Below are 12,777 nucleotides of genomic sequence, written 5' to 3'. Positions count from 1 at the left end.
GTAGTTCACTATAGAGAACAGGGTCCATAGGGCTGTGTAGTTCACTACAGAGAACAGGGCCCATAGGGATGTGTAGTTCACTATAGAGAACAGGGTCCATAGGGCTGTGTAGTTCACTATAGAGAACAGGGTCTATAGGGCTGTGTAGTTCACTATAGAGAACATGGTCCATAGGGCTGTGTAGTTCACTATATAACAGGGTCCATAGGGCTGTGTAGTTCACTATAGAGAACAGGGTCCATAGGGCTGTGTAGTTCACTATAGAGAACAGGGCCCATAGGGCTGTGTAGTTCACTATATAACAGGGTCCTTAGGGCTGTGTAGTTCACTATATAACAGGGTCCATAGGGCTGTGTAGTTCACTATAGAGGACAGGGTCCATAGGGCTGTGTAGTTCACTATAGAGAACAGGGTCTATAGGGCTGTGCAGTTCACTATATAGAACAGGGTCCATAGGGCTGTGTAGTTCACTATATAGAACAGGGTCCATAGGGCTGTGTAGTTCACTATAGAGAACAGGGTCCATAGGGCTGTGTAGTTCACTATAGAGAACAGGGTCTATAGGGCTGTGTAGTTCACTATAGAGAACAGGGTCCATAGGGCTGTGTAGTTCACTACAGAGAACAGAGTCTATAGGGCTGTGTAGTTCACTATAGAGAACAGGGCCCATAGGGCTGTGTAGTTCACTATAGAGAACAGGGTCCACAGGGCTGTGTAGTTCACTATAGAGAACAGGGTCCATAGGGCTGTGTAGTTCACTACAGATAACAGAGTCTATAGGGCTGTGTAGTTCACTATAGAGAACAGGGTCCATAGGGCTGTGTAGTTCACTATAGAGAACAGGGTCCATCGGGCTGTGTAGTTCACTATATATAACAGGGTCCATAGGGCTGTGTAGTTCACTATAGAGAACAGGGTCCATAGGGCTGTGTAGTTCACTATATATAACAGGGTCCATAGGGCTGTGTAGTTCACTATAGAGAACAGGGTCCATAGGGCTGTGTAGTTCACTATAGAGAACAGGGTCTATAGGGCTGTGTAGTTCACTATAGAGAACAGGGTCCATAGGGCTGTGTAGTTCACTATATATAACAGGGTCCATAGGGCTGTGTAGTTCACTATAGAGAACAGGGTCCATAGGGCTGTGTAGTTCACTATATATAACAGGGTCCATAGGGCTGTGTAGTTCACTATAGAGAACAGGGTCCATAGGGCTGTGTAGTTCACTATAGAGAACAGGGTCTATAGGGCTGTGTAGTTCACTATAGAGAACAGGGCCCATAGGGCTGTGTAGTTCACTACAGAGAACAGAGTCTATAGGGCTGTGTAGTTCACTATAGAGAACAGGGTCCATAGGGCTGTGTAGTTCACTATAGAGAACAGGGTCCATAGGGCTGTGTAGTTCACTATAGAGAACAGGGTCCATAGGGCTGTGTAGTTCACTATAGAGAACAGGGTCTATAGGGATGTGTAGTTCACTATAGAGAACAGGGTCTATAGGGCTGTGTAGTTCACTATAGAGAACAGGGTCCATAGGGCTGTGTAGTTCACTATATAGAACAGGGCCCATAGGGCTGTGTAGTTCACTATAGAGAACAGGGTCCATAGGGCTGTGTAGTTCACTATAGAGAACAGGGCCCATAGGGCTGTGTAGTTCACTATAGAGAACAGGGTCCATAGGGCTGTGTAGTTCACTATATAGAACAGGGTCCATAGGGCTGTGTAGTTCACTATAGAGAACAGGGTCCATAGGGCTGTGTAGTTCACTATATAGAACAGGGTCCATAGGGCTGTGTAGTTCACTATAGAGAACAGGGTCCATAGGGCTGTGTAGTTCACTATAGAGAACAGGGTCCATAGGGCTGTGTAGTTCACTATAGAGAACAGGGTCCACAGGGCTGTGTAGTTCACTATAGAGAACAGGGTCCATAGGGCTGTGTAGTTCACTATAGAGAACAGGGTCCATAGGGCTGTGTAGTTCACTATATAGAACAGGGTCCATAGGGCTGTGTAGTTCACTATAGAGAACAGGGTCCATAGGGCTGTGTAGTTCACTATAGAGAACAGGGTCCATAGGGCTGTGTAGTTCACTATAGAGAACAGGGTCCATAGGGCTGTGTAGTTCACTATAGAGAACAGGGTCCATAGGGCTGTGTAGTTCACTATAGAGAACAGGTTCTATAGGGCTGTGTAGTTCACTATAGAGAACAGGGTCCATAGGGCTGTGTAGTTCACTACAGAGAACAGAGTCTATAGGGCTGTGTAGTTCACTATAGAGAACAGGGTCCATAGGGCTGTGTAGTTCACTATAGAGAACATGGTACCATTTAATGAGGCAGACTGAGTGTTATCCAGTGTTCTCAATTCAATTCAAAGGGCTTTATTGAAATGGGAAACATATGTTAACATTGCCCAAAGCAAGAGAAGTAGATAATAAACAAAAGTGAAATAAACAATAAAAATAAACAGTAAACATTACACTCACAGAAGTTCCAAAAGAATAAAGACATTTCAAATGTCATATTACATCTATATACAGTGTTGTAACGTTGTGCAAATAGTTAAAGTACAAAAGCGAAAACAAATAAACATAAATATGGGTTGTATTTACAAAGGTGTTTGTTCTTCACTGGTTGCCCTTTTCTTGTGACAACAGGTCACAAATCTTGCTGCTGTGATGACACACTGTGGTATTTCACCCAGTAGATATGGGAGTTTATCAAAATCGGGTTTGTTTTCTAATTCTTTGTGGATCTGTGTAATCTGAAGGAAATATGTGTCTTTAAATGCATACATTGGGCAGGAGGTTAGGAAGTGCAGCTCAGTTTCCACCTCATTTTGTGGGCAGTGTGCACATAGCCTGTCTTCTCTTGAGAGCCAGGTCTGCCAACGGCGGCCTTTCTCAATAGCAAGGCTATGCTCACTGAGTCTGTACATAGTCAAAGCTTTCCTTAAGTTTGGGTCAGTCACAGTGGTCAGGTATTCTGCCACTGTATACTCTCTGTTTAGGGCTAAATAACATTCTAGTTTGCTCTGTTTTTGTGTTAATTCTTTACAATGTGACATGTAATTATCTTTTTGTTTTCTCATGATTTGGTTGGGTCTAATTGTGCTGCTGTTCTGGGGCTCTGTGGGGTGTGTTTGTGTTTGTGAACAGAGCCCTAGGACCAGCTTGCTTAGGGGACTCTTCTCCAGGTTCATCTCTCTGTAGGTGATGGCTTTGTTATGGAAGGTTTGGGAATCGCTTCCTTTTAGGTGGTTGTAGAATTTAACGGCTCTTTTCTGGATTTTGATAATTAGTGGGTATCGCGGCCTAATTCTGCTCTGCATGCATTATTTGGTGTTCTACGTTGTACACGGAGGATATTTTTGCAGAATTCTGCATGCACAGTCTCAATTTGGTGTTTGTCCCATTTAGTGAATTCCTGGTTGGTGAGCTGACCCCAGACCAGGCCATAAAGGGCAATGGGTTCAATAACTAATCAAAGTATTTTTAGCCAGATCCTAATTGGTATGTCAAATTTTATGTTTCTTTTGATGGCATAGAATGCCCTTCTTGCCTTGTCTCTCAGATCGTTCAGAGCTTTGTGGAAGTTACCTGTGGCGCAGATGTTTAGGCCGAGGTATGTATAGTTTTTGTGTGCTCTAGGGCAACGGTGTCTAGATGGAGTTTCTATTTGTGGTCCTGGCAACTGGACCTTTCTTGGAACATCATTATTTTGGTCTTACTGAGATGTACTGTCAGGGCCCAGGTCTGACAGAATCTGTGCAGAAGATCTCTTTCTCTCTTTCTCCTGTCTCTCCTCTTCTCTGCCAAATTTATTCAACACATTCCGCTGCTACTTGATGAGGTCACTAGGTGTTGTGTTAAGGCTGTTACAATATCATTGAGTTACACAGCTACTTTATCTGTACTTTAGCTACAGCTTTTAAATGTTATAAAACAGCATTCAACATGAGGCAGACAGATCTTACATTTCTCCAGTGTGTCAGCAAGCTCCTTCTGGTTCATTTTCCTCAGGACGTGCATGTCAGGACCACTGAATATGGAGAGTGCACACACACAGGGAGGGAATGTTGTGTTTGTTTAATATTGTTTTAGGACTATGAAAATGGAAATAAGGATTAGCCTATGGATTATGAAAACAACAAACAGAAATGGGAAAATGGCCTTCGAATGTTTTGCTACCTACTGGAGAGCTCTTCTTTGTCTGCAGGGCTATTACTTTGGCAGATAATGTCACCCATCTAAATAGTTAATTATATATATATATATATATATATATATATATATATATATATATATAATTAAGTAAATGTATGGTGTTTTTGGTGTATGTTTCATTGTTTGTCATGCTATAAATGGTTATTTTATGGTTGTAAGTGGTTAAATGAACAAGAAAATGTTATATTTTACAATTCTGAGTAATTACTACTTTAGTAAGGAATTACACATTATTCAGTACTACTGCAGTTGCTACATAATTCCAATAGATGGCAGCATAAGACCACAAATTACATTTCAGAAGATTAGTTTAGTTTTCTCCCTGGATACACGACCACTCCCCTCACAGGAAAACTCCTGTGTGCGCTTCTTTAAAATTAACACGAGGGTTACATGATGTCATTTATTGGTGGGCTGGAAGACGCACTCTTGTCTTTTCTATTCCGAGGTTGTTTATATTGAAACTTCTTATGGCTGCAATCCCGTTAACGGGATCGATATGACAACAGCCAGTGAAAGTGCAGGGCGCCAAATTCAAACAACAGAAATCTCATAATAAAAATTCCTCAAGCATACAAGTATTTCACACCATTTTAAATATACACTTCTTGTTAATCCCACCACAGTGTCCGATTTCAAAAAGGCTTTACAGCGAAAGCACCACAAACGATTATGTTAGGTCACCGCAAAATCAGAGCCATTTTTCCAGCCATAGACAGGAGACACAAAAAGCAGAAATAGAGAAAATTCATCACTAACCTTTGATGATCTTCATCAGATGACACTCATAGGACTTCATGTTACACAAGACATATGTGTTTTGTTCAATAAAGTTCATATTTATATCCAAAAACCTCAGTTTACATTGGCGCCATGTTCAGAAATGCCTCAAAAATATCTGGAGAAATTGCAGAGAGCCACGTCAAATAACATGAACACTCATCATAAACTTTGAATTAAAAGATACACTTGATCTTATTGCAACCGCTGTATCAGATTTCAAAAAATCTTCAATATTCAATAATCTGAGAACAGCGTTCAGCCACAAAAGGAAGCCATACAGTTACCCGCCAAATTGTGCAGTCAACAAAACTCATAAATGGCAATATAAATCTTCACTTACCTTTGCTGATCGTCGGATGCACTCCCAGGACTCCCACTTCCACAAGAAAATGTTTGTTTTGTTCGGTAATGTCCATAATTTATGTCCAAATAGCTATTTTTGTTAGCGTGTTTGGTAAACAAATCCAAAGTCAAAGTTCACTAAAAGCAGACAAAATGTTCAAAGGTTCCGTAACAGTCAGTAGAAACATGTCAAACGATGTATTGAATCAATCTTTAGAATGTTTTTAACATAAATCTTGAATAACGTTCCAACCGGAGAATTACATTGACTTCAGATGAGCGATGGATCAGAGCTCCCTCTTTTATGTGAACGCGCATGGTTAGAGGATGGTCAGGTCATGGCAGACCTGACGAATTACCCTCTCATTCGGCCCCCCTTCACAGTAGAGGCATCAGACAACGTTCTACAGACTGATGACATCCAGTGGAAGCCGTAGGAAGTGCAAACTGATCCATATCCCACTGTGTATTCGATAGGCGGTGAGTTGAAAATCGACCAACCTCAGATTTCGCACTTCCTGGTTGGATTTTTTCTCAGGTTTTTGCTTGCCATATGAGTTCTGTTATACTCACAGACATCATTCAAACAGTTTTAGAAACTTCAGAGTGTTTTCTATCCAATACCAATAATAATATGCATATCTTAGCAACTGGGACTGAGGAGCAGGCAGTTTACTCTGGGCACCTTTCATCCAAGCTACTCAATACTGCCTCTGCAAACATAAGAAGTTAAGAGGATTTTTTTTATGCATGTATACTAAGGTTGAGATTCTGACTAGTGATAATTTACCCGGGATTCAATACCTGCTATAGTTACTATTTTTGTTGCTCTCCCAAAAGCAACACAGCCCTAATACCAGATATATAGCTAACTAAAGTAATGAGTGACCATTTTAGAAAATCATGGGACATATAGTCTGTGGTTTCATGCTATTTTATGTTAATCATTTTGCTGCTTGTAGCCTATAACTGATGCTTCATGGTCTTATGCTGCCATCTATTGGAAATATTTAGCAATTAAAAGGTATTAATTCATGTACAGACATTGGTGGGGCAGCTGAGATTTTTTTTTTTGAATGTGTACTTGAGGCGCCCTGAAAATAATATTCAAAAGATTGTTCCATGGACACATAAACACTAAAGTCTCTCTCTCTATCCTTCTCTCCCTCTCTCTACCACACCTGCTGTCTCAACCTCTGAATGCTCGGTTATGAAAAGCCAACTGACATTTACTCCTGAGGTGCTGACCTGTTGACCCTCTATAACCACAGTGATTATTATTTGACCCTGCTGGTCATCTATGAACATTTGAACATCTTGAAGAATGATCTGGTCTTAATGGCCATGTACTCTTATATTCTCCCCCCAGCACAGCCAGCAGAGGACTGGCCACCCCTCAGCTTGGTTCCTCTCTAGGTTTCTAATCTCCACCCGGCAATGAGACTATAAGGAGTACCAGTACTGAGTCAATGTGCAGGGGTACCAGGTAGTTGAGGTAATAATGAGACTATAAGGAGTACCAGTACTGAGTCAATGTGCAGGGGTACCAGGTAGTTGAGGTAATAATGAGACTATAAGGAGTACCAGTACTGAGTCAATGTGCAGGGGTACCAGGTAGTTGAGGTAATAATGAGGCTATAAGGAGTACCAGTACTGAGTCAATGTGCAGGGGTACCAGGTAGTTGAGGTAATAATGAGACTATAAGGAGTACCAGTACTGAGTCAATGTGCAGGGGTACCAGGCAGTTGAGGTAATAATGAGACTATAAGGAGTACCAGTACTGAGTCAATGTGCAGGGGTACCAGGTAGTTGAGGTAATAATGAGACTATAAGGAGTACCAGTACTGAGTCAATGTGCAGGGGTACCAGGTAGTTGGGGTAATAATGAGGCTATAAGGAGAACCAGTACTGAGTCAATGTGCAGGGTACCAGGTAGTTGAGGTAATAATGAGGCTATAAGGAGAACCAGTACTGAGTCAATGTGCAGGGGTACCAGGTAGTTGAGGTAATAATGAGACTATAAGGAGAACCAGTACTGAGTCAATGTGCAGGGGTACCAGGTAGTTGGGGTAATAATGAGGCTATAAGGAGTACCAGTACTGAGTCAATGTGCAGGGGTACCAGGTAGTTTAGGTAATTGAGGTAATATGTACATGTAGGTAGGGGTAAAACTGACTTGGCTATCAGGATAGAGATTATATCTCTTTATCCAGGGAGTGCACACACGCTCACACACACACACGCTCACACACACACACGCACGCACGCACGCACACACACACACACACACACACACACACACACACACACACACACACACACACACACACACACACACACACACACACACACACACACACACACACACACACACACACACACACACACACACACACACACACACACACACACACACACATTTATTTAGGACAATGAAAATGGACAAAAGATTAGCCTACGAATTATGAAAACAACAAAAAGAAATATGAAAATGGGAGAGGAGAAATGACTAGAGACAGTGTTGTTTAACTCACTGACCATGACCCATGAGTTCTTCTTACCTTTGTTCAGTAGAAAAGTCTCCCTCTCTAAACTCTAAAGGAGGAGTCATAGACTGGTCACTCTTCAAGGACACACAGCTGGGAACAGGGGAGGCTGGTCTCTCCTGCTTGATTGGTCTTCAACACAACAGAGACAAACATTACATCTCTCATCTACTCTGAGCTCACCCTAGTGGTTAGAGTGTAGGGACGGCTGGTAACCTAGTGGTTAGAGTGTAGGGACGGCTGGTAGCCTAGTGGTTAGAGTGTAGGGACGATATGTAGCCTAGTGGTTAGAGTGTAGGGACGGCAGGTACCCTAGTGGTTAGAGTGTAGGGACGGCAGGTAGCCTAGTGGTTAGAGTGTAGGGACGGCAGGTAGCCTAGTGGTTAGAGTGTAGGGACGGCAGGTAGCCTAGTGGTTAGAGTGTAGGGACGGCAGGTAGCCTGGAGGTTAGAGTGTAGGGACGGCAGGTAGCCTAGAGGTTAGAGTGTAGGGACGGCAGGTAGCCTAGTGGTTAGAGTGTAGGGACGGCTGGTAGCCTAGTGGTTAGAGTGTAGGGACGGCTGGTAACCTAGTGGTTAGAGTGTAGGGACGGCAGGTAGCCTAGTGGTTAGAGTGTAGGGATGGCAGGTAACCTAGTGGTTAGAGTGTAGGGACGGCTGATAGCCTAGTGGTTAGAGTGTAGGGACGGCTGGTAACCTAGTGGTTAGAGTGTAGGGACGGCAGGTAGCCTAGTGGTTAGAGTGTAGGGATGGCAGGTAGCCTAGTGGTTAGAGTGTAGGGACGGCTGGTAGCCTAGTGGTTAGAGTGTAGGGACGGCTGGTAACCTAGTGGTTAGAGTGTAGGGACGGCAGGTAGCCTAGTGGTTAGAGTGTAGGGATGGCAGGTAGCCTAGTGGTTAGAGTGTAGGGATGGCAGGTAACCTAGTGGTTAGAGTGTAGGGACGGCTGATAGCCTAGTGGTTAGAGTGTAGGGACGGCTGGTAGCCTAGTGGTTAGAGTGTAGGGACGGTTTGTAGCCTAGTGGTTAGAGTGTAGGGACGGCTGGTAGCCTACTGGTTAGAGTGTAGGGACGGCAGGTAGCCTAGTGGTTAGAGTGTAGGGACGGCTGGTAGCCTAGTGGTTAGAGTGTAGGGACGGCAGGTAGCCTAGTGGTTAGAGTGTAGGGACGGCTGGTAACCTAGTGGTTAGAGTGTAGGGACGGCAGGTAGCCTAGTGGTTAGAGTGTAGGGACGGCAGGTAGCCTGGAGGTTAGAGTGTAGGGACGGCAGGTAGCCTAGTGGTTAGAGTGTAGGGACGGCAGGTTGCCTAGTGGTTAGAGTGTAGGGACGGCTGGTAGCCTAGTGGTTAGAGTGTAGGGACGGCTGGTAACCTAGTGGTTAGAGTGTAGGGACGGCTGATAGCCTAGTGGTTAGAGTGTAGGGACGGCTGGTAGCCTAGTGGTTAGAGTGTAGGGACGGCTGGTAGCCTAGTGGTTAGAGTGTAGGGACGGCTGGTAGCCTACTGGTTAGAGTGTAGGGACGGCAGGTAGCCTAGTGGTTAGAGTGTAGGGACGGCTGGTAGCCTAGTGGTTAGAGTGTAGGGACGACAGGTAGCCTAGTGGTTAGAGTGTAGGGACGGCTGGTAACCTAGTGATTAGAGTGTAGGGACGGCAGGTAGCCTAGTGGTTAGAGTGTAGGGACGGCTGGTAGCCTAGTGGTTAGAGTGTAGGGACGGCAGGTAGCCTAGTGGTTAGAGTGTAGGGACGGCTGGTAGCCTAGTGGTTAGAGTGTAGGGACGGCAGGTAGCCTAGTGGTTAGAGTGTAGGGACGGCAGGTAGCCTAGTGGTTAGAGTGTAGGGACGGCAGGTAGCCTGGAGGTTAGAGTGTAGGGACGGCTGGTAGCCTAGTGGTTAGAGTGTAGGGACGGCAGGTAGCCTAGTGGTTAGAGTGTAGGGACGGCATGTAGCCTAGTGGTTAGATTGTAGGGACGGCAGGTAGCCTGGAGGTTAGAGTGTAGGGACGGCAGGTAGCCTAGTGGTTAGAGTGTAGGGACGGCAGGTAGCCTAGTGGTTAGAGTGTAGGGACGGCAGGTAGCCTAGTGGTTAGAGTGTAGGGACGGCAGGTAGCCTAGTGGTTAGAGTGTAGGGACGGCAGGTAGCCTGGAGGTTAGAGTGTAGGGACGGCAGGTAGCCTAGTGGTTAGAGTGTAGGGACGGCAGGTAGCCTAGTGGTTAGAGTGTAGGGACGGCTGGTAGCCTAGTGGTTAGAGTGTAGGGACGGCTGGTAACCTAGTGGTTAGAGTGTAGGGACGGCAGGTAGCCTAGTGGTTAGAGTGTAGGGACGGCAGGTAGCCTAGTGGTTAGAGTGTAGGGACGGCTGGTAACCTAGTGGTTAGAGTGTAGGGACGGCAGGTAGCCTAGTGGTTAGAGTGTAGGGACGGCAGGTAGCCTGGAGGTTAGAGTGTAGGGACGGCAGGTAGCCTAGTGGTTAGAGTGTAGGGACGGCTGGTAACCTAGTGGTTAGAGTGTAGGGACGGCTGATAGCCTAGTGGTTAGAGTGTAGGGACGGCTGGTAGCCTAGTGGTTAGAGTGTAGGGACGGCTGGTAGCCTAGTGGTTAGAGTGTAGGGACGGCTGGTAGCCTACTGGTTAGAGTGTAGGGACGGCAGGTAGCCTAGTGGTTAGAGTGTAGGGACGGCAGGTAGCCTAGTGGTTAGAGTGTAGGGACGGCAGGTAGCCTAGTGGTTAGAGTGTAGGGACGGTAGGTAGCCTAGTGGTTAGAGTGTAGGGACGGCAGGTAGCCTAGTGGTTAGAGTGTAGGGACGGTAGGTAGCCTAGTGGTTAGAGCGTTGGGCCAGTAATCAAACGGTTGCTGGATTGAATCCCGAGCTGGCAAGTTAAACATCTGGTGTTCTGCCCCTGAACAAGGCAGGTAACCCACTGTTCCCCGGGTGGCCGTCATTGTAAATAAGAATGTGTTCTTAACTGACTTGCCTAGTTAAATAAAAGCAAATAGTGTATCGTTACTCTCCGGCGTGACTTTATACACAGAAGATCTCATCTAAACTTAGAATCACATGGTTAATCTCTCTGTGAATGCAGATAAATTCAGAACATCCTATCAGTATTGATACATGATCCACTTGATGTGATACCTTGTAGTGCTGCTGATCCAGTTTCTACTGGTCTGACTGAGGATATGAACTCTGACCTGTTCACCAGACGTGATACCTTGTAGTGCTGCTGATCCAGTTTCTACTGGTCTGACTGAGGATATGAACTCTGTCCTGTTCACCAGACGTGATACCTTGTAGTTCTGCTGATCCAGTTTCTACTGGTCTGACTGAGGATATGAACTCTGTCCTGTTCACCAGACGTGATACCTTGTAGTTCTGCTGATCCAGTTTCTACTGGTCTGACTGAGGATATGAACTCTGACCTGTTCACCAGACGTGATACCTTGTAGTGCTGCTGATCCAGTTTCTACTGGTCTGACTGAGGATATGAACTCTGACCTGTTCACCAGACGTGATACCTTGTAGTGCTGCTGATCCAGTTTCTACTGGTCTGACTGAGGATATGAACTCTGACCTGTTCACTGGACTTGCTACTTTGTCCTTAATCTGCTGTTTCAACCGTCTCTCTCTCTCTCTGCTCTCTCTCTCTCTCTCTCTCTCTCTGCTCCCTCTCTCTGCTCTCTCTCTCTCTCTCTCTCTGCTCTCTCTCTCTCTCTCTCCCTATCTGCTCTCTCTCTCTCTCTCTCTCTCTCTCTCTCTCTCTCTCTCTCTCTCTCTCTCTCTCTCTCTCTCTCTCTCTCTCTCTCTCTCTCTCTCTCTCTCTCTCTCTCTCTCTCTCTACCACACCCGCTGTCTCGACATTTACTCCTGAGGTGCTGACCTGTTGCACCTGTAACCACAGTGATTATTATTTGACCCTGCTGGTCATCTATGTACGTTTGAACATCTTGAAGAACGATCTGGCCTTAATGGCCATGTACTCTTATAATCTCCCCCCGCACAGCCAGAAGAGGACTGGCCACTCCTCAGAGCCTGGTTCCTCTCTAGGTTTCTTCCTAGTTTCCTGCCTTTCTAAGGAGTTTTTCCTAGCCACCGTGCTTCAACATTCAAAAACATTAGAAAATGCGCTGTTCAGCACGAGACGACCGTTAGAACCAATGACGTGTTTCTGCCAATCAGCTTCAAATCAAATCAAATGGTATTTCTCACATGCGCCAAATACAACAAGTGTACACTTTAGCGTGAAAAGCTTACTGACGAGCCCTTTTCCCAACAATGCAGTTAAAAAGTAAGAAAAATGATCTAATTAAAAAAAGGAAATGGTAACACAATATAATAACTATAAGGAGGAAAAGTGACTAGTCAATCAGGATAGAGATTACATCTCCTCATCCAGGGAGTACACACATACTTTCACACACACACACACACACACACACACACACACACACACACACACACACACACACACACACACACACACACACACACACACACACACACACACACACACACACACACACACACACACACACACACACACTTTCACACACACACACACACACACACACACACACACACACACACACACACACACACACACTTTCACACACTTTCACACACACACACACACACACACACACACACACACACACACACACACACACACACGGAGCGAGCAGGGAATGTTGTGCATGTTTAATATTGTTTTAGTACTATGAAAATGGACAAAAGGATTAGCCTATGGATTATGAAAACAACAAAATAAATGGTAAAATGGGAGAGGAGAAATGACTAGAGACAGTGTTGTTTAACTCACTGACCATGACCCATGAGTTCTTCTTACCTTTGTTCAGTAGAAATGTCTCCCTCTCTAAACTTCATAGGAG

At 45.0% G+C, this 12,777-nt stretch overlaps 1 protein-coding gene across 1 annotated transcript in view; it reads right to left on the bottom strand.

The window, feature by feature from the left end:
- Nucleotides 1–12,777, bottom strand: part of LOC129841957 (NLR family CARD domain-containing protein 3-like) — a 31,694-nt gene that overhangs the window by 8,738 nt on the left and 10,179 nt on the right. The window contains exons 3-4 of the mRNA XM_055910323.1: nucleotides 7,913–8,016; nucleotides 3,976–4,040 (exon numbers count right to left, since the gene is read on the bottom strand). Of these exons, the coding sequence (XP_055766298.1) occupies nucleotides 3,976–4,040; nucleotides 7,913–8,016 (169 nt within the window). The remainder of the gene's footprint in view (nucleotides 1–3,975; nucleotides 4,041–7,912; nucleotides 8,017–12,777) is intronic.

Source organism: Salvelinus fontinalis, unplaced genomic scaffold, assembly GCF_029448725.1.
Source record: "Salvelinus fontinalis isolate EN_2023a unplaced genomic scaffold, ASM2944872v1 scaffold_0004, whole genome shotgun sequence".
Taxonomy (NCBI): Eukaryota; Metazoa; Chordata; class Actinopteri; order Salmoniformes; family Salmonidae; genus Salvelinus; species Salvelinus fontinalis.
This window is presented reverse-complemented; position numbering and strand designations above follow the sequence as displayed.